The sequence below is a fragment of the Ostrea edulis genome, chromosome 4 (assembly GCF_947568905.1).
Source record: "Ostrea edulis chromosome 4, xbOstEdul1.1, whole genome shotgun sequence".
In the NCBI taxonomy this organism is placed as follows: domain Eukaryota; kingdom Metazoa; phylum Mollusca; class Bivalvia; order Ostreida; family Ostreidae; genus Ostrea; species Ostrea edulis.
This window is the reverse complement of record NC_079167.1, coordinates 84,851,723-84,875,580: the sequence shown is the minus strand read 5'-3', so window position 1 is coordinate 84,875,580 and position 23,858 is coordinate 84,851,723. Positions and strand designations below refer to the sequence as shown.

General features: G+C 34.4%; 1 protein-coding gene across 1 annotated transcript; it reads left to right on the top strand.

Moving 5' to 3' along the window:
- Positions 1-1,961: 1,961 nt before the first annotated feature.
- LOC125669738 (tyrosine-protein kinase SRK2-like) lies at positions 1,962-23,133 on the top strand. The gene is made up of 11 exons (XM_048904466.2): positions 1,962-2,099; positions 6,392-6,564; positions 9,026-9,125; positions 9,644-9,748; positions 11,253-11,344; positions 12,530-12,688; positions 13,814-13,960; positions 14,339-14,598; positions 14,756-14,909; positions 15,662-15,793; positions 21,640-23,133. Exons 2-11 carry the CDS (start codon positions 6,414-6,416, stop codon positions 21,858-21,860), a joined length of 1,521 nt encoding a protein of 506 aa, XP_048760423.1. The 5' UTR covers positions 1,962-2,099; positions 6,392-6,413; the 3' UTR covers positions 21,861-23,133.
- The last annotated feature ends 725 nt before the right edge of the window (positions 23,134-23,858 follow it).

The following is a 23,858-nucleotide window of genomic DNA, read 5'->3' as shown; positions in this document are numbered from 1 at the left end:
AATGTACCTAATATCAATCCTCTTCACGTGGATAGTTGTAAACTAGTCAGATATCTAATACAAACACAGAGTTCCTTAAGATATATACGAAAAACTTGAAAAATGAGGTTACCTGCAATCAAAAGGTATAAGTAGTTGACTTCCTTAATTAAGTGTGATGTCTAAAAATATGACATATCAAGATACCCAATATCACTAATCGTCATACGTATCGTTGTAAGTTAGGTAAATATGTAATATAAACACAGAGTTCCTTCAGGTATTCTCACAGATCTTGAAATTTCATTGTACCGCTAATCAAAATGTATAAGTAGCTGATTTCCTGAAGAGAGATATCTGAAAATTTGTGGCATATCAAGACATCCTATATCACTTATTGTCACATGTATAGTCGTAAATTCGTCAGATATCTAACAAAAACACAAAGTTCCTTACGGTATTCACACAAATGTTGAAATTTCAGGGTAACTTGAATCAAATTGTAAAAGTAGCTGATATCTCAAAATGGATGGTATATCAAATGAATGAAGGTCTGAATTCAATCCGCATCATTTTCAAATTTAAGTAAACACTCAGCTGGAAAAGTTTATTAGTGTTTTGCATTGCACAGTTATGTAATTGGGGGAAATTGAACATGAAATTTCATATGACTTCTCGTCATCTTTAGAAATAAACCTGATAGGTAGTGATTTTCAAACTCAGTAACCTTTATCTGGTAGCTGGCTATTAGTAATTATAGCTTTTATATTTTGTAGTAGCTGGCTACGAGTAGCTAACTAATTTTCTTACTTTTAGTAGCTGGTTACTAGTAGCCAACATACCATTAATCATTTCACTGAATTTATGCGCGCTGTAAGTGAAATCAAGAGAGCAATAATTCAATAAATGCGCGAAGTAATTGAATTATTACTCCCTTCAATTGAATTAATGATATGATTAATTCCATTGATGTACGCAATAATTCTTTTAGAGAGACATATCCACAACGAATTAATGATCTATTTCATTGAATTATTGCTCTCTTTAAAAGAATTGATGCGCATTAATTCCTTATACGAAAGCGTTGTAAAATACTAAAGTTATCTTCAATATTGAATTAACGAGATTTCCAAATCACTTATACCGAGCTCCAAATCAAATTTTGCAAGCAATAATTCCACCACATAATTGATCCGCTCATCAGTGGAATTAACGAGAGGGGAAAGTGGGTTTAAAAAGCGTTTATCAGATTAATTTGTTTAATCAGACAAAATAACTAGAAATAAGGATGTCTTATGATTATCAGCAGGGCACAATACATAAAGGTTATAAATGTTTTATGCGTAAACAAGGCGAAAACAAAAACCGGAAATGCGTTTTCTTCGTAATTTTTTCGGGAATACTTTTACACCCTAAAGAATAAATAAAAGCCATTTATTAAATAATTAGGCAATTTTCATACACCAAATTCGCAATGAAGACACTTGGTGATTGTCTTAAAACACAATTAGTAAGATATTTAAAGAAACACAACATAAAACGTTAAATCGGTGAATATCAATAATGGACATTGTCCCGGACTACATTTACACCCACCCAATAAATGACTTGATGCGCGCATCCATTGAATTGATGAGAGCAATTGATTTGATTCGCGCATCAATTCAATCGTTGCGCACAATTTAGTTTAATTGATGGTATGTTCAAATAGTAAAGATATCTTCAATGTACTTGAGTTTATGTTAATTTGGCGCTTCATGTAAGAGACTTGATTTTCAACTTGCAGTTGTTGTATACATTTTAAAACTTGTCTGACTCTAAACTGCATAGAAAAAATGATTTAGCAAATATTTTTTTCGTCATTTTAAAATTATTGTGACGTAAAGAACGACCATAAATTATATACCGGCTACTTTGGCACGACTAATCAGCATTGGAGAATTTTTGAAGTCGAATTAGTTGATGAACGCTTTCTCCAAATACTTTCGCGAGATTTGAACGAGAAATTACGTGATTATAACCAAAAAAAAAAAAAAAACCTTCCGGATAGGAGTCCGACTTCCTTGTCATCAAAGTTTGTAGGTTTATTGTCAAAAGATGGAAAACTTTCGATGATTCAGGTATAGTAAACAATTATTATAGTCAGAGAATAAAAGATAATGATGTAACGGGCTACGTACTACCAGCAGTTAAGGTGTGGTTGTACTGTAAGCAACCCATTTCCGTAAACGATATACGTCAGACTAGTGGCAGGAAAGAATTCTCAACAGCTTACACAACTTACATTCTTATGTTGGTGATCTATCAGCAGGTGTTTTTTGTTTCTCATTTTCAAATTTCTGACAAAGCCAGCGTTTTAATAGTGGGTTTACTTACAACACAAAAGTCATAGACCTCCTGAAGGAGGAGGAGGAAGGGGAAATAAAACCAAAAGATCACAAAGTTTATTTACTTTTTTAAATAAAGAGTTTCCTTATTGGCTTATTTCATACCACTGCTAAGTTACAAGTGACAAAGTACTGATACAATAGTTATAATTAATGTAACTTATTTTCGTACGTGAGAGTGCCAATTATAATGTAGAAAGAACTTTATAGCCATACAAATTAGCTTTTAACTGACGGTATTCTTTCAACTATCCAATTATGCACCAATTAACACCTATCAGTATAACTAATATAATTCTCAAGATGTGAAGAAAAATTCAGCAAAATAAACAAGGGGATATTGTTTGAGAGCATACCTAATGAGCGTTCAGAATCGTATAAACCGCCACTGCGTCATACATACATGGACATGGGAACACTGGTTGCCAAACACTGTCGGGTTGCTGAGACCGAGGTCATATACAATGACAGAAACTGACGTGCGTTACTTCACATTTTGTTTGTTTTAGAATATTACATTGTTTCATGAATGACAAGAAGTACAAGTGTAAGAAAGTAAGCAAATGAAATTTTGATAATTAGCAAATTTTTTATAAAACTGGCATGTTAAGTTGTTTACAAATCTGACACACACTCAGTGCCTCTCTTTCACTTTTTTCCAAATTAATGACCTTCAAGATCAATGCACATTCTGGAGATTACAAGCAGGAATTACTGACATGACAATGATTCATGAATCTGCATTTTCTGCTGATTTGACGGATCTATTGCTTCAGATCATCCCTGATTCTATAAAGTTCTACATATTTAATCACAAATATGTTAAATATCTGGTCTTTTAGTTTTCAATTTATTTACCGTCAGTTACAGCTTGTATTGCTGTAAAGAACTATAGCTTTATTTTGTTTTATGTAATACGGTGTGTATGTGAATTATTTTATCATAATCATCATCTAGGCTAAATTTGGAACCAAAATTAAATAGATTTTATGGGGTTTTGTTGCAAAATTTAATTAAGATATTGGACTTCTTTTACAGTATAAGCGCTACGGTTATGCCATACTTGTCTAAAGTTTGCCATAGAAATCAGTTGATTGCATAAAAATTGTACATTTTGATATCCTTTTCTAGTGACAAAGAATCAGAATTATTACCACTTGAGTTATACTATATATAAAATTGATGTCATGTCGCTGTTGCCAATCAATAATTTTATTATTCAGCTTTTATCGACGTTATGACAATGAAATTGAAGGAATATTACTATCTTCTCATTTGTGACCTTAATGCTGTTTTTAATGGTCACAGACTTAGTTATAGCATTAGTTACTATCACTGTCACATGATGATACAGAGACAGGTATGACACATTACTGTTTACAGATGAGCTTTGCATGCTATAATAATTATTGAAATATGTCAAAATGATAAAAAAGGAAGTAGTTCAGGCAAAGGCAGCTCATGTTATAAAGCCAAGGTTAGATACAGAATGGAGTCAGTAGCATTTCTCTTGCAAAGGGAAAAAAATAATGATTTGAATAATGAGGATGACAAAATTTGTCAATAGTTAGGAAACACAGGGGGGGGGGGGTAGAAATGGACAGTGATGAAAATTTGAATGCATCAACATAATATATTAAAGGATCAATGCTTCAATTCAAAAGAAATGGGGGAAATAATTACATTATTTTCTGTTCTTGAATTTAAATTAAAGGCATTTATTGAAGAATCCTTAAAAAATTGCAAATAATTTTTTTTTTGCTAGCTAGTAGATTTATATGGGACTAGCTAAAATTAATTTTGAACCCTGGTATTCAAACTGACCTCAATGGTAGACTATTGCAACATTTAATTTTGTGCTTTTTCTTTTATCATCATTATAATTATATGTCTATATACAGTACCTTTAGTGTTTGTCAATATTCAAGAATACCAAAGAAGTATACAAATCAAATTTATTTTGAATATTATATTAAATTTGATGGAGATGTGGTTGAGAAATTTGGAAATTATAATGCCAAAAAATCAATTGCAATTTTCTAATTTGCTTGGGTTTTTTGAAATCACTGACATCACAATTTGCCCAACAGCTATAACATTACAACCTACTACCAGATGTAACAGTGTAGTAGTCTATGATGTCACAGTAAAGCGACGACAGCCACTATTATGTCCTGCAGTCTCCATCATAACATATATTTATCATGTGATCAGTGTCCCGTCTATCAATAAATAGTACATAAAGTTCAAATAATTAGAATAATAAATACATAATCAAAACGATCTGCATGATTTACAATTGCATGTTAGGCCATACCATGTGACAATGAAACTTTAGCCTTGTGCTGATTATAATCATGTTGAATATTCAAATTATGTAAAATTGCAGGCAATTAACTTAACCTGTATGAAATAATTACATACTTGTTAGTTGTAGGATTAAAGACATAGGGTCTAAGATATTGGTGAAATTTTGCATGTTTCAAAAAGTGGCGAAATTTAAGATCGTAACTAGAAAATCACAAACAGTTCCTCAGAATGTTTACAAACACATTGGATACGATAGTAATTACAAAATAATTCCCTGTTCTCATTTGCCTAAACTGGTATCCTGTTGACTTCACATCTCTTATGTTTGTGTGTAGCCACCAATCAGCGGGGTACCAGTTTAATATATTGTCCTCCATACAAAAATTTTATAAAGGGCTAAAATGTCAAAATGACTTCAATTTCAAAGCGCTGCAACTATAGATAACTCATAATTAATAATACAAATTTATTTTTTGGAGTTCTTCTTGCAAAATATTGTGATGTCATTTTTGAGATAAAAGATAAATAAATTTAAAATATTTTATAGAAAATAACATGCTAATATTTGTTCATTTACTGACTTTAGTTTTATCCGTAGAGAATGTGATCTTATGGCTGATCTCTTGGTAATGGTAGTATAGAAATGTCTCTGACTTAACATAGAGAACTAAGATAAGTCTGTAACAACTTTTTATTTTCTGTTCAGAATGATTAATTAATTATGTAATCACCTAATTAAAAGCATTATGAATTTCTAGAGTCATTCAGTAGAAATATGTTACATCACTTATATTTATAGCTCAAACAGGGTGAATGTCTGTTTCTTTATTTTATACTTGTGAACACAGTTCGTTCTACACTTCACATGATGTAGAAGTACTTGGAATTTACCCTTTTGAAGATTGTAGGCTCAACACTTTAAATATTATCTATTTTACATATGTTATATCAGGGATTTATCTAGGTGGTTTTTACTACCGGTATAAGGTATCTTTTCCCTTTGACAACAAATGGATATTTCCCCTTCCACAGATAACAAAAAATCCCCTTCATTTGTAGAAACTTTACAAAATTGTATAAAAAATTTCAACAAAAATCATTTTTATATATTCCATGTCATTTTCTATAATTGTCAGACTTACAATATAGATAAAATGAGTAATCAATCAATTTATATGGCTGTAATAATCTGTGGATATTATATTCCATGGATGCCTACGGTCCCCCACCCCTGGAAGCTCATGACTGCATTCTCCAAAATTCCCCATAAATTTAAAATGGGTAGTAACATCTAAATGCTGGATAAAACCCTGTATATGCAATATTACAAAAACTTTGACAAATTTATGATAAAAATTTTTTTTTTGTAAAACATGAAATAAAATGTTCATCATTCCAGTTTTGGAATGATGTTTTGTAAATAACCTTGATAACAGTAAGTTGTTACAATATGTGTACTTCATGTAAACTCAAACATGCTTATGGCGAAGTGCTGGGAACGAAGAATTTTGATTCGTTATAAACACAATTCATTATATCTAATAATTTCATAATATGTTTCAAAACTTCATGGAATGAAAATCACATTGCTGTAAGCGTGAATTCATTATAAGCATGTTTGCTGTAACCATATTTTACTGTATATTTCTGAATCAATGCCATAGTTATGGATCCACTTTGTAAGTAATGTTGTAATGATTTTCATTTTATTTCAGACAACTTTTTGGGTGCTTTAATATGGGTCAGTGTTTTAGCAAACCAAATGAGAAGAAGACCCCACCTCCAGCGACTGAAGTCAATGGACCAGGGGTGGTTTCTCCACAGGACATCAATGTCGGTATCAACTCCGGGGCCGTAAGGCCACTCCCCCCACCTCCAGTTAAGTCAGGTTAGTACAAGGCCACTCCCCCCACCTCCAGTTAAGTCAGATTAGTACACGGCCACCCCCCACCTCCAGTTAAGTCAGGTTAGTACACGGCCACCCACCTCCCACCCCCACCCCACCTCCAGTTAAGTAAGGTTAGTACAAGGCCACTCCCCCCACCTCCAGTTAAGTCAGGTAAGTACAAGGCCACTCTCCCCACCTCCAGTTAAGTCAGATTAGTACACGGCCACTCCCCCCACCTCCAGTTAAGTCAAGTTAGTACACGGCCACTCCCCCCACCTCCAGTTAAATCAGGTTAGTACAAGGCCACCCCCCACCTCCAGTTAAGTCAGGTTTGTACGAGGCCACTCTCTCCACCTCCAGTTAAGTCAGGTTTGTACAAGGCCACTCCCCCCCACCTCTAGTTAAGTCAGATTAGTACACAGCCACTCCCCCCACCTCCAGTTAAGTCAGGTTAGTACACAGCCACTCCCCCCACCTCCAGTTAAATCAGGTTAGTGCAAGGCCACCCCCCACCTCCAGTTAAGTCAGGTTTGTACGAGGCCACTCCCCCCACCTTCAGTTAAGTCAGTTTAGTACTACTGATACGTTGCAAACATGTCCTGTATAAAATTCAAGTCTGGAGGGAAAAATTATGCAGTTGTATTTTTGCAGCAGTTTAATCTTTGCCATTTTCACTACAACCCAAAGCTGATATGACGTGTATCACACTAAAGTTTTCATGACTTTAAATGTGTATTTTGTAGTGGTAGTACATTAGCATTATTTTCACTAGACCGACTGTACTGACAGTTACTTCATTAACTATGTAACAACTGAAAATTATTGGACTTCCAAATAAACCAGGTAAATATTGCACTTAGAACTGGAAAACTACTTTAAAATAACCAGAGTATACAAGATATTTTAGTTTTTTTTTTTTATAAAATTCATTTCTTATATTTACATTCTATTTCCATTTCTGTCTAAATTTCCAAGTTATTGAAATAGATATATTATATTTATCTGTATTCACATACACGCACACACATACAAGACATTCGTGAAGTAATCCATTACAATTTGTAAAGATATCAAAGGCAAAAACATTCAAAATGTAAATAGTAAACATGGCACAGACCTACCCACCAGTGACTTACTAGATCGGTTGAGCATCACTGAAGAGACATTATTTGTCGAAATGCGCATCTGGTGCATCAAAATTGGTAACATATAAGTTTTACATATATAGTAAACACGGCATGGATCAGTGACTCACTAAATATATAGTAAACAGGGCACAGACCAGTGACTCACTAAATATATAGTAAACAGGTCACGGATCAGTGACTCACTAGATATATAGTAAACATGACACGGACCAGTGACTTACTAAATATATAGCAAACACGACACGAACCAGTGACTTACTAGATATATAGTAAACACGACACAGACCAGTGACTCACTAGATATATAGTAAACACGCCACGGACCAGTGACTCACTAGATATATAGTAAACACGCCACGGACCAGTGACTCACTAAATGTATAGTAAACACGACATGGACCAGTGACTCACTAGATATATAGTAAACATGACACGGACCAGTGACTCACTAGATATATAGTAAACAGGGCACGGACCAGTGACTCACTCGATATATAGTAAACACGGCACGGATCAGTGACTCACTAGATATATAGTAAACACGCCACGGACCATTGACTCACTCGATATATAGTAAACACGCCACGGATCAGTGACTCACTAGATATATAGTAAACGGGGCATGGACCAGTGACTCACTCGATATATAGTAAACATGGACCAGTGACTCACTAAATTTATAGTAAACGCGGCACGGACCAGTGACTCACTCGATATATAGTAAACACGCCACGGACCAGTGACTCACTAGATATATAGTAAACACGACACGGACCAGTGACTCACTAAATGTATAGTAAACACGACATGGACCAGTGACTCACTAGATATAGAGTAAACATGACACGGACCAGTGACTCATTAGATATATAGTAAACACGCCACGGACCAGTGACTCACTAGATATATAGTAAACAGGGCACGGACCAGTGACTCACTCGATATATAGTAAACAGGTCATGGACCAGTGACTCACTAGATATATAGTAAACAGGGCATGGACCAGTGACTCACTAGATATATAGTAAACATGGACCAGTGACTCACTAAATTTATAGTAAACGCGGCACGGACCAGTGACTCACTAGATATATAGTAAACACGCCACGGACCAGTGACTCACTAGATATATAGTAAACATGGACCAGTGACTCACTAGATATATAGTAAACACGGATCAGTGACTCACTAGATATATAGTAAACATGACACGGACCAGTGACTCATATCGATTATCCTGGATATTTGACATATTAGTTGCCTTGTATTATGAAAATCATTTAATTACTTTATTCTGGGTTTTTTTTGTGCAGAGAATTCGTTAGTTGTTCGGGCCCTGTACGACTTTGATGCCATTAACGAGGATGACTTGTCTTTCAAAAAGGGAGATAAAATGGAGGTGGAGGAGTCTAGGTAAGATTTTATAATCACTGGATAGTACAATACCTGTCTGACCACTGGACAGTACAATACCTGTCTGACTACTGGACAGTACAAAACCTGTCTGACCACTGGACAGTACAATACCTGTCTGACTACTAGACAGTACAATACCTGTCTGACCACTGGACAGTACAATACCTGTCTGACTACTGGACAGTACAATACCTGTCTGACCACTGGACAGTACAATACCTGTCTGACTACTGGACAGTACAATACCTGTCTGACCACTGAACATAAGTATGTACAATGTGTATAGTAATTTTGATAATGTCAAGCAGTTTTATACCAGACTTATTTCATCCATTAAGCCTGATTAAGGATTGATTCAGTTTCACACAATGATATTACTAAATTTATCATTGTTTATATAAGTGTGGATGTTAATGTATATATTGATCCAACCATTATTAGTGTATGCAAGTGTATGTATGTTAATCCAACTATCCACTTCAGTAATTTTTTGCTTTTTTTTTTTTCATTCACAGCCAGAATTGTGATTGGTGGATGGCCCGTCACCTGGCAACGGGACAAACAGGATACATACCCAGTAACTACATATCTAAAGATGACGACACACCGCAGACGCAGGAGTAAGTCTACCTGTCCTCTCCAACATTTAACCATTAAGTCCTACCTGTCCTCTCCAACATTTAACCATTTAAGTCCTACCTGTCCTCTCCAACATTTAACCATTTCTCTAACTTTGTGACCTCTCACTATTGCTTAAAGATAAACAATGTTTGCCATCATTTTCTCTTGAAAGGAAATTGTGTTTTTATATCTGTCGACTACTATGGAATATTTCAAAAAAGTAGAAAATGTATAGGATGTATATTTAAAAGCTGTTTTAAATTCAAATTTGACTTGTCTCTACATCCTTTTAACCATTCACATTTGTTATGTTCCCCAAACAAAGTTTGGGAACATATTGTTTTTACTCTGTTTCTTATTATTATTATTATTATTATTATTATTCTTTTTCTCCGGTACTTTTTTGTCCGGTAGTGTTCTCAGGAACTACAAAAGGGATCGATATGAAACTTTCCAGGATGATAGTATAGCGTTTGTAGATGTGCATAGTGATAGTCATTTTGTTTGCACGTGCATGCACACGCGCGCACGTGCATTGCAATTTTGGTACAAAAAATGGAAAATCAGAATATTGAAGGAAGCGATATAAAACCTAAATAGGATGATAGTATATCATTTGTACATATGAAAAATAATAGTTATTTTGCCAGCACGCGCACGCATGCGCGTGCACGCGCATTACAAAATTTGTACACTAACTTTGGAATCAGTCTAACTTTTTTGTTGTTCATTGAAATGGCTTGAAATTCATAGCATAGGTAGATATTGAGACCCTTAACTGATTTACATGGTCAAAATTACCAATTTGCACGCGCATGCACGTGCGCTTCATTTTGATTGGATAATGCTAAAACGTTTGTAACTATCTTATTTATGAAGCGAATGGGATGATATTCACAGCATATGTAGACAATATGTGTATCTATATGTTGGTGTAACAAAAAATGCCAACGCACACGCGCATGCGCGTGCAACGTTTTTTAAATGTTCAATTTTTAAAGGACGATAACGTTTTTGTTTTTCGTCAAATTCTATTGATATTAATGGTTTAAATGTGTCTTGGTACTCCTTACAAATTGCTGTGGTTAGAATTACTGCTCATCACGTGCATGCACGTGTGCTGATTTCTGATTGGACGATTTTAAAATCGCTATAACTTCCTTATATTTGGTGGAAACGTTATGAAATTCATACTGTGGGTATATGATACAAATGCCTGTTGAACGACATCAACAAAAATTCGGAATCATACACGCGTGCGCGTGTATGCGCGTGCAACGCTTTCTTTCATTTCTTGGTACTGAAATGACCATATTGAACGTACTACATGTAATTAAAGGCTAAAATAAAATGATTTTTTCCTATAGATTCACAAGGACATCACTTTTTAATTGGGGGAGGTTTGGGGAACATCTGTAACGGTCCCCGTTACAATTAGAACTAGTTTGTAATTGAGCTATTTTTATTGGTAGTTCTTTCTAATTGAGCTATTTCTATTGGTAGTTGGTGGTATAATGTAGACCGTAAGGAATCCGATAAACAATTGATGTTGCCAGGCAACAAAGTGGGAACCTTTTTAGTCCGAGAGGCTGCTGGTGAGTGGTTAAGGAGGCTCCACATTGTAGAGGCAATGCTTCATATTAGAGGAGTTATCGCACATTTCCAATTTACACAAAATTATATGTAATTTACCTTCCTTGTGCATACAGTAATTAATTCTAACTGATAGTTTATGAAAAGAAAACTTGACAATTACCCAAAATACGGATTTAAATCTAACCCCGATTGTAAAGGCTTCATATTCAGAAGGCTCCATATTAAGGAAGTTTGATTTATGAATGCAAGATGCTTGAATATTTCAAAAACTTATTACTGTATATACTCGCCTATAAGTTGGATTTTTGAGAGTCAATTTTTGGTCCAATGTAGTGTTTTTTAAACAACTCCGACGATTATCATGGACTACCACACAAATGATTATTGTTCACAGATATCTAGACACATCGTATTGTTTATGTATTTTAAAATTATGTATAAAGTACAAGTAATTACATATTTTCACAATTTTATCTAGTTAAGTGTATATTATTTATTTTAAAAATTATTTACATAACGGTAACTAATTCTTTCATTCAATTTAACTAATCTATCGTTTATCGGTAAAATTGAATTGCGAACCTGATTTGATATTGAAATATTCATATGTATACCGGCTGAAATATATTTCATAAAAGATTGAATATTGTTAACAGATAATTTAGATCATCATTCTTGACTCTTAAAAACTCGATTGTTGATACAATGAATTATACCAGAATCCCACAATAACAGTTTTCGCGAGGCAAGTGCCACTAAGTAAACACGGTGTCAGGTACTGGTAATTAGGAGACCATAATTGCTTAAGTAAACAATTGATCATTGCCAATAATAGATCAAGGGTTTCGTTTAAACCCCAAACAGATATGACTTGGATATTGAGCACCTCATAATTATTAATTTCTCAAAATATTTTTTGAAACATAGGTAAAAACAATAGAGCATTAACTTGAAATTGTCAACTGATTCTGAAAAAAATTGTACCGTCTTACAAGCGGGTCAATGGCAAATTCCTACAAAATAACCTTAAAAAATACAACCGACTTATAGGCGGACCGACTTATAGGCGAGTATATACGGTATGACAAGTATGAAGTCAATATTTAAGATTCACTGCCTGACATTTAATCTTGGCAGACAAAGCATCGTATGTGTTGTCTATATGAGTACATTTAATCTTGCAGACAAAGCTTCATTTGTGTTGTCTATACGAGACCACGATCCTAAGACAAATGATGCTTGTGTGAAACACTATAGAATCAGGAAGATGGATAATGGAGGATTTTATATCAGCCCACGACGAACGTTTCCCAGCATGATCAAGCTCATAGACCATTATCAAAGTAAGGATTACAACAGATTACATTCATAGAATCCCAATTACATTCATAGAACCCTGATTACACTCATAGAATACTGATTACACTCATAGAACCCTGATTACATTCATAGAATGCTGATTACATTAATAGAACCCTGATTACATTCATAGAATCCCGATTACATTCATAGAATACTGATTACAGTCATAGAATACTGATTACAATCATAGAACCCTGATTACATTCATAGAACTCTGATTACATTCATAGAACCCTGATTACATTCATAGAATACTGATTACATTCATAGAATCCTGATTACATTAATAGAACCCTGATTACATTCATAGAATACTGATTACACTCATAGAACATGGGGTCAGAATAAGGATTACATCCGGCCTAGAGGTTATAAAACTTTTACCGTACTCACACTCAAACTCATCCATGTTTGTTTTGAGTATAACTCTGAGCAATCTCCCAGCATGCTCGAAAAGTCTTGAGCATGTACTCCATTTGAGTATGAGAATGAATTTAGAAAAGTTTTATAACCTTTACTTTTGAATATGAGTAGGATTTAGAGCATGGAGTTTGATTTTGAGTGTAAAAGCGTGCATATAAAAGTTTTATAACCTTTACTTTTGAGTATGAGTAGGATTTAGAGCACGGAGTTCGACTTTGAGTGTAAAAGCGTGCATATAAAAGTTTTATAACTTTTACTTTTGAGTATGAGTAGGATTTAGAGCACGGAGTTTGACTTTGAGTGTAAAAGCGTGCATATAAAAGTTTTATAACCTCCAGGCCTGGTTACATTAAAGAACACTATGCAATAGTGGTTGTACTTACTGCTAAAGACATCATTATTTGTGTGATATATTGAACAGATGTGATGAATACTGTACAATTTCATCTATGTAGAACTTGCCCCTCATTTTTGTAATAGCATGCTGCTGAGGGTGCTAGTTCAAGTAGAAATTTATTGCATCAGACTTCATTCTAACATCATTCAATAATACTACAAACAAGTGGAAGGTGTGCACCAGGACAGATTTAGATATTGATGTGTACTCTGTTGTGTTTTTAATTTTGAGTGAGAACACAAGTTCAGACCTACTTCTCATTAATTCTGAATTTTTCTCGCCTCAGATGTTGGGGATGGTTTATGTTGCCAATTAACGGAGCCATGTCCCAAGGTCAGGCCGACCGTCCAGTTCCGTGAGCTGGAAGTAGCACGCGAGTCGGTCAAGCTGATGAAGAAACTGGGCAGTGGTTGCTTTGGAGATGTGCATGCTGGTAAAATTATTTAGAAATTTACGTGTTAAAGCAGAATTGATTGTATATTAGTAGAATACTGTAGATTCCTTATCTTACGAGAGTACTTTTAAATATGGCGAAAGGACTCGTTTACATAAAATCGCGTGAAGGTAAATGAATTTGTGTGTGGTCTGTTAATTAAGAGTTCTTGCATGAATTCTATCAACAGAAAAATAAAGCAAATAATTTCGCAAGTGGTTCCTTTCACGAAATTACTCGATAATAAATTCCTCACACATATTTAGGAATCTACAGTAAAAGTTTATCCATTTAAATTTCAATGACTGTCAGTTGAATACTCGGTACTCCAAGTTCTCTCAATTAACTGCGAGCTTGATTGTGTGTATCATTATTTAGGTAAATGGAGAAACACAGTAGATGTAGCCATCAAAACTCTGAAGCCAGGCGCTATGACGGCTGAAGATTTCCTACAAGAAGCCAAGCTTATGCACAAATTGCGACATCGTAAACTGGTGCAGCTGTTGGCCGTGTGTACCATAGCAGAACCGATTCTGATTATCACTGAGCTTATGGTTAATGGAGCCCTGCTGGATTATCTCCGCAAGGACGAGGGCAGATCACTGAAATTTGTGGTGCTAGTGGACATGGCATCACAGGTGAGCAGAAATTAAGTTCCTCTGAAAATGATGATGTAGTTACCCATATTTTCAGTGAAATTTCACCCAGTGAATGCTTGTTTAATACCTGTTTCTTTTTAGAAGTATTGTAGTTGTATTTTAGTTGTAAATAAAGTCGCATTCATTGCATAAACAGATTGCTGATGGAATGGCTTATTTGGAGAAAGAGAATTTTGTCCACCGAGATTTACGAGCGGCCAATATCTTAGTCGGAGAAAACAACGATGTCAAGGTCGCAGACTTTGGTTTGGCTCGACTGATTCAGGAGGATATATACGAGGCTCATGAACGTAAGTCCATATTTCTTAAACATCAAGGTGTTTATTTTAGGCTCAAAAGAGCTTCGTTGGTGTAACTTTAATCCAGAAATTTTTGTACGTTTCCTGAATAGCACTATTGCCATTTTCATCTTAGCATTGTGACCTTTTAGCTTGTCATATTTGAGAAATTTATTTAGAGAGATGTATTTCTTCAGAATACCAAAGGATTTATGCTAAAATACGCCAGTTTCGAGATATGAACTCTTCTGTATAGGAGGTGCATTTAGTGGAACTTTGAATGCCTAAGTGGGACAAAGTGGATATACAGCCAACGAGGAAAACGATGAAATGTATTAAAAGCGGCTTCTCTTTAAATATGTAAATGTGGGAAATACTAAATTATATTGAAAGAAATGTTTTACCGAAGTGAAAACATACAATGTCATATTTGCAAGAAATATCTTGGATATGGTACTTATGACCAGCGAAATAACGTGATAGGATAAGAATTGTATGTATTTAATTACTCCCTAAATACTTATCACTTACTTAGTTTGTGTATCCGTCGAATTCGGGTTATCAAACAGCGTATGAGAAACTTACTGAGTACATTCACTTACGCTGTGATGAATATCTGTCCCACTCCCGCGTGTAAACAAATTCTTTCGCGCCTTACTATGTACAAGAGTTCTCCAAAGGGAAATAACTCGGACGTATCTCGAAACCGGCGTATTGAAGGACATGATGAGCTGTAGATTATAAGCATTAAATATTTGTTACAGACACTAAGTTTCCCATCAAATGGACGTCCCCTGAGGCTGCATTTGACCGTAAATTCAGCATCAAGTCTGATGTGTGGTCCTTTGGTGTATTGCTGTATGAATTAATCACATTTGGAAGAGTGCCATACCCAGGTACACTACACCTTCAGTAACACAGAATACTCATCACACCTTCAGTAACACAGGATACTCATCACACCTTCAGTAACACAGAATATTCATCACACCTTCAGTAACACAGGATAATCATCACACCTTCAGTAACACAGAATACTCATCACACCTTCAGTAACACAGAATATTCATCACACCTTCAGTAACACAGGATAATCATCACACCTTCAGTAACACAGAATACTCATCACACCTTCAGTAACACAGGATACTCATCACACCTTCAGTAACACAGAATATTCATCACACCTTCAGTAACACAGGATACTCATCACACCTTCAGTAACACAGAATACTCATCACACCTTCAGTTACACAGGATACTCATCACACCTTCAGTAACACAGGATACTCATCACACCTTCAGTAACACAGGATAATCATCACACCTTCAGTAACACAGAATACTCATCATACCTTCAGTAACACAGGATACTCATCACACCTTCAGTAACACAGGATACTCATCACACCTTCAGTAACAGAATACTCATCACACCTTCAGTAACACAGGATAATCATCACACCTTCAGTAACACAGAATACTCATCACACCTTCAGTAACACAGAATACTCATCACACCTTCAGTAATACAGAATACTCATCACACCTTCAGTAACACAGAATACTCATCACACCTTCAGTAACACAGGATACTCATCACACCTTCAGTAACACAGGATAATCATCACACCTTCAGTAACACAGAATACTCATCACACCTTCAGTAACACAGAATACTCATCACACCTTCAGTAACACAGGATAATCATCACACCTTCAGTAACACAGAATACTCATCACACCTTCAGTAACACAGAATACTCATCACACCTTCAGTAACACAGAATACTCATCACATCTTCAGTAACACAGGATACTCATCACACCTTCAGTTACACAGGATACTCATCACACCTTCAGTAACACAGGATACTCATCACACCTTCAGTAACAGAATACTCATCACACCTTCAGTAACACAGAATACTCATCACACCTTCAGTAACACAAGATACTCATCACACCTTCAGTAACACAGGATACTCATCACACCTTCAGTAACACAGGATACTCATCACACCTTCAGTAACACAGAATACTCATCACACCTTCAGTAACACAGGATAATCATCACACCTTCAGTAACACAGAATACTCATCACACCTTCAGTAACACAGGATAATCATCACACCTTCAGTAACAGTTTTATTGCTTGAAGAGATACCTACATACAGTGAAACTTCTCTAAACCGGTCGGCTCTTGGACCGATAAAAATGGCCGGTTTATAGGGATGGCCGGTTTACCGAGAATTTAGCATTTAGAGACATTTTATCTCAATATTGTCAAAGTAGGTACTGTTCACTTTGTTCTGGTGATCTATGATAAATTATCGGTAGAGATCAAATTAGTCCGTTTCTACCTGCAGGTAATTATAAATTCTCGCTGAAATCATCAAATTTTAAACTGAATATCTATAACAGGATACTTAAAGAAAACACAAAAACCTATTATTGGAATTCCTCTTACCTATAAACACTCTGTTTACATTCATCGCTTATATCATTAACAAATTTGTTTTGACGTTTTTAAAAAGTACAGTAGTAAATATGAAATTGTAATTTGAATATTTCTTAGGAATTTTAAGTCTATGGAAACCAAGAAATTAATTTATTATTTAATAATTATCATTAACAGTCATGGGTTTGTTCTTTATCAACTACCGCTTATATCCATGCAATAGTATGGTGCAACAATATGGCGTTTGATACTTATTCATTCCATATGTTCCTAATTGTTTTTTACACTTTGTACAGAATTTAGAAGGGGCGCTTGAATTAGCCAAGTGTCACTTAATATCCATGATAGCACAGGTAAACAATAGAAATTAGGGAGGCCACTTGTGTTTTGCACACCTCCAGTAGATAATTTCCATCCTGGCCAGTTGGTCAGTCTATTTGCACACCTGGCCGATTTTGATCACCCTCTGGCCAAAATTCTCTAGTCTTCAAAAAGTGGCCAGTATTATAAGGGTAAATTACACATGTTTGTTAACAAATGTACTTTAAAAAGTGGCCGATGTCCAGTTTTCAGGGGTGGCCGGTTTTGTAAGACTTTCTTTGTAAGGAAATGTTAAGATTTCTGCCAGGACTTTGAAAATCGGCCGATATTCAGGGAGAACCGGTTTTCTGAGGGGCCAGTTTGTAGAAGTTTCACTGTATATGAGACTTAGTTTAAAAGAGAAAATACTTAAAATCTGTTTTGTATATCATTTCTGTTTTGTATGTCATTGATACTGAGATAGAATATTTAAACTGTTTTGTATATCATTGATACTGAGATAGAATATTTAAACTCTGTTTTGTATGTCATTGATACTGAGATAAAATATTTAAACTGTTTTGTATGTCATTGATACTGAGATAGAATATTTAAACTGTTTTGTATATCATTGATACTGAGATAGAATATTCAGACTCTGTTTTGTATATCATTGATCAGGGTTCCAACTTCGACTGAATACCTTAGGGGCCAAGTGGGCCCCTGAATAAGAAATCCTGTTAGCCCACATGGAATTTTAGTAGCCCACACATAACATGAAATTGAATAACATGATGGGGGGGGGGGGGGGGGGGGGGGTCACAAGAAAGAAACATCAAGTCACATTGCAATTTATTTAAAAAATTAAAATATCAATATTTAAATTCTGTTTCCTTCTCCGTAATTCTTTCAAATACCTCTCATTTCCACTCTCATTTCGTCAACCTAGCAAAAATATCAGAGTTCATGGACTTTTATGATCTTTGCTGCGTCTGACTCACATTTCTTCAGACTTTTATGTTATTTCAAAATTTCTCAGCTTTACGATGCTGTCAAGTTTATAACTTGGGCAAGCTGACACAACGATTGGACCTTTCGTGTCATGTTTTGTACACGCAGCACGTCATCCCCTTTTCGCCGTCATCAAGCCATATTCTCCCCTTCTTTCCACTTTGGTTAAAAGCAGAAGCTTTCTTTTCGTTTGAAGTAACCCTAACGTTGTTCAACTTCTGGTTTAAATACATTTTGGAAGGTTTGATACCCCAGGAATGTCTCGCAAAGTGGCAAAACCTCAACCGGAAATTGAACTTCAATTATAATAGGACTCGAATCGGTCGGAAAGAAAAATGTTGATCGGACAACTACAGTCGCCAAGTGGGCGACGAGAATGGAAATTTTGGGTGCCCACAAGCAAAGTCTAGTCGCCAATGCGAGTGGGCGAGTGGTAATTTGGAACCCTGCATTGATACTGAGATAGAATATTTAAACTTAGTTGTGTATATCATTGATACTGAGATAGAATATTTAAACTCTGTTTTGTATGTCATTGATACTGAGATAGAATATTTAAACTGTTTTGTATATCATTGATACTGAGATAGAATATTTATACTGTTTTGTATATCATTGATACTGAGATAGAATATTTAAACTCTGTTTTGTATGTCATTGATACTGAGATAGAATATTTAAACTTAGTTGTGTATATCATTGATACTGAGATAGAATATTTAAACTCTGTTTTGTATGTCATTGATACTGAGATAGAATATTTAAACTGTTTTGTATATCATTGATACTGAGATAGAATATTTATACTGTTTTGTATATCATTGATACTGAGATAGAATATTTAAACTCTGTTTTGTATGTCATTGATACTGAGATAGAATATTTAAACTGTTTTGTATATCATTGATACTGAGATAGAATATTTAAACTGTTTTGTATGTCATTGATACTGAGATAGAATATTTAAACTCTGTTTTGTATGTCATTGATACTGAGATAGAATATTTAAACTGTTTTGTATGTCATTGATACTGAGATAGAATATTTAAACTGTTTTGTATGTCATTGATACTGAGATAAAATATTCAGACTCTGTTTTGTATGTCATTGATACTGAGATAGAATATTTAAACTGTTTTGTATGTCATTGATACTGAGATAGAATATTCAGACTCTGTTTTGTATGTCATTGATACTGAGATAGAATATTTAAACTGTTTTGTATATCATTGATACTGAGATAGAATATTTAAACTGTTTTGTATGTCATTGATACTGAGATAGAATATTCAGACTCTGTTTTGTATATCATTGATACTGAGATAGAATATTTAAACTGTTTTGTATGTCATTGATACTGAGATAGAATATTCAGACTCTGTTTTGTATATCATTGATACTGAGATAGAATATTTAAACTGTTTTGTATATCATTGATACTGAGATAGAATATTTAAACTGTTTTGTATGTCATTGATACTGAGATAGAATATTTAAACTCTGTTTTGTATATCATTGATACTGAGATAGAATATTCAGACTCTGTTTTGTATATCATTGATACTGAGATAGAATATTTAAACTGTTTTGTATGTCATTGATACTGAGATAGAATATTTAAACTCTGTTTTGTATATCATTGATACTGAGATAGAATATTTAAACTCTGTTTTGTATATCATTGATACTGAGATAGAATATTTAAACTGTTTTGTATGTCATTGATACTGAGATAGAATATTTAAACTGTTTTGTATATCATTGATACTGAGATAGAATATTCAGACTCTGTTTTGTATGTCATTGATACTGAGATAGAATATTTAAACTCTGTTTTGTATGTCATTGATACTGAGATAGAATATTTAAACTGTTTTGTATATCATTGATACTGAGATAGAATATTTAAACTGTTTTGTATATCATTGATACTGAGATAGAATATTTAAACTCTGTTTTGTATGTCATTGATACTGAGATAGAATATTTAAACTGTTTTGTATATCATTGATACTGAGATAGAATATTTAAACTGTTTTGTATGTCATTGATACTGAGATAGAATATTCAGACTCTGTTTTGTATGTCATTGATACTGAGATAGAATATTTAAACTGTTTTGTATATCATTGATACTGAGATAGAATATTTAAACTGTTTTGTATATCATTGATACTGAGATAGAATATTTAAACTCTGTTTTGTATATCATTGATACTGAGATAGAATATTTAAACTGTTTTGTATATCATTGATACTGAGATAGAATATTCAGACTCTGTTTTGTATGTCATTGATACTGAGATAGAATATTTAAACTGTTTTGTATATCATTGACACTGAGATAGAATATTCAGACTCTGTTTTGTATAGCATTGATACTGAGATAGAATATTTAAACTGTTTTGTATGTCATTGATACTGAGATAGAATATTCAGACTCTGTTTTGTATGTCATTGATACTGAGATAGAATATTTAAACTGTTTTGTATGTCATTGATACTGAGATAGAATATTCAGACTCTGTTTTGTATATCATTGATACTGAGATAGAATATTCAGACTCTGTTTTGTATAGCATTGATACTGAGATAGAATATTTAAACTGTTTTGTATGTCATTGATACTGAGATAGAATATTCAGACTCTGTTTTGTATATCATTGATATTGAGATAGAATATTTAAACTGTTTTGTATATCATTGATACTGAGATAGAATATTCAGAATCTGTTTTGTATGTCATTGATACTGAGATAGAATATTTAAACTGTTTTGTATATCATTGATTCTGAGATAGAATATTTAAACTCTGTTGTGTATAGCATTGATACTGAGATAGAATATTTAAACTCTGTTATGTATATCATTGATACTGAGATAGAATATTTATACTCTGTTGTGTATAGCTTTCATGCAGTGGTAGAATTTGTGTAGCATTGATACTGAGATATCTTATCTTTCTGTAGGTATGAACGGACATGAAGTGTTGAGCAAGGTGGAAAAAGGCTACAGAATGCCGAAGCCCACGGGTGGATCCCTCCCGTGTCCCGATCCCTACTATGACATCATGCTTCAGTGCTGGAAGAGAAATGCGGACTCTAGACCGACGTTTGAATATCTGCGCGATTTCTTTGACAACTACTTTGTGAGTTCTGAGGGACAGTATTCTGGAGAACCAATGGGTTGACAGTTTGAACAAAAACAAAATGACAGAATTTTTATGAAAATTCCCAGTGCAACACATTCTAGATCAGTAGGCTATATCAAAGCATTCCAGTCTTTTTTAAGAAGTGGTGGGCTTTTTTATATTCAGAGTAAATATTTTTTTATATTTGTTCGTAATTCAAATCATGGAGAAAAAGAATTTTAGAATAGCTTGGTTTACATGTACTTTCCAAGAAGTTTATACATTCCTCCTTTGATTGTAAATTCACCTCACAGAATTTCTTAAGAGGTCGAAGGTCAAATGTCAAGCCTAATCGGTGCCTCATTATTCAACCACATTCCAGAGAATATCCAGATGTCGCAACTTTCTGTTAAGTCTACAATATTGTGCTTGGACGCAGAATAGCATATTTTTCTATAGTCATGTACATAGTTATTGAGGGGAGATAGTTTATCATTCCATGCGTCCTTGAATTGTTGTATAGAAATAAGAATAGTTATATAGCTGCATTTAGCAAATATTTGTACATATTAGAATTTTAAAAAACATGCTTGCAGGAGTCGCCAAGATTTTATCCTCCCTCTATATAAACTTGTGCCTTATTGCCATTTTTAATTACAATTCCTGTTGTTTAGTGTATGTTAAATACGAAATTTTTAAGTTATCAGTTCGTCCTAATTTTATCTTCCTTGCAATACTGAACGAACAAGTCACCATCTGTAACCCATACCTGGAACCACATCTCTTTCCTCCAAATGTATTCCATTGTGTTTACAAGTTATTTGCAATAAGTGTATATATGATATCTGTTAGTATATGTCACAGCCATTTTCTTTATCAACATGTTGCATTTTCGTTTTATAGCTTTGATGTAGAGAAAATTTCATTGCAAAAAATTCTAATCCCTTTTCTTTGTTGTTTTTATACCCCTCCGAAAATCTGGCTTTGATCCATTGTAATATACATGTACTTCAGGACAATGACAATCAAATCATTGTGTTCCATCAGAACGTGCTTCAGATTTGCTGATCTGATTCACTAGAAATGTTCAATTTGGATTCCTAAAGATTTGCAGCTTGTGTCGATTCCTGATCTCCATTTGATCAAATCCCATCCCATCTTCAGTGTACGTGTGCATCTTCAGTGTACGTGTGCATCTTCAGTGTACGTGTGCATCTCGTTAAATATTTTGATAGCAAATGATTGTGTTGTGAATCCTATACAAATTATTTTGTACAGACATTTTTTTTATACATATTGCTACATCATGTTAATAAACCTTTTGTAAACACCCCATTTTTCTTCTTTCTTCAAAGTTCCTGCTCTGCCTACATTGCTTTACATTTAAAGTTGAGGAACATCTTTCCTCAGTTCAGTTGCTTTGTCACTCTCCAGTGGAGTCAGAAGTAACGTGATTCTGCTGATCTCTCTGGAGGGTGTACATTGTGAGGGAGTGGTACTGTAAGATACATGGCCTTTCTAGAGTGTTAGCCTTCAACTCAAAAAGTAAGCACTGGAATGTTGTGCCAGAGGTCTTGGGTGCAATCAATCTAATTAAAATCAGATCTAGAATACGCTCACAATCGCTACAATAGGATCTGACATAACCCCATAGTAGGGGGTCATGTGTGCATGACCCTTCACTTGAAATATTCATGAGAACTATCAGCCAGTCAGATTGCGCCATACAGACAATGATGGCTATTTAGTCGGTTCCTGGCAATTTGTAAACAAGTTGCTGTAATCTCTCTCCCACGAAGTTTATTCCACATTGTAAAATTGTATATTCTCGCATAACGAATTTTAAACTTTCGCAATAATACCCAATCTATTCCATTCATACAAACAACAAAACATACAAAATAAAATATACCCAAACTGAATTAATTGTGAATTCCGATTTATGTATGAAAAGGGACGGGTACGATTTGAATAGTTTTCAAGATGATTTACTTAAATAACGCGAAGAATGTAATGCCAGTCGACGTAAACGGTGCATTGTGACGTCGCATCTAGCTG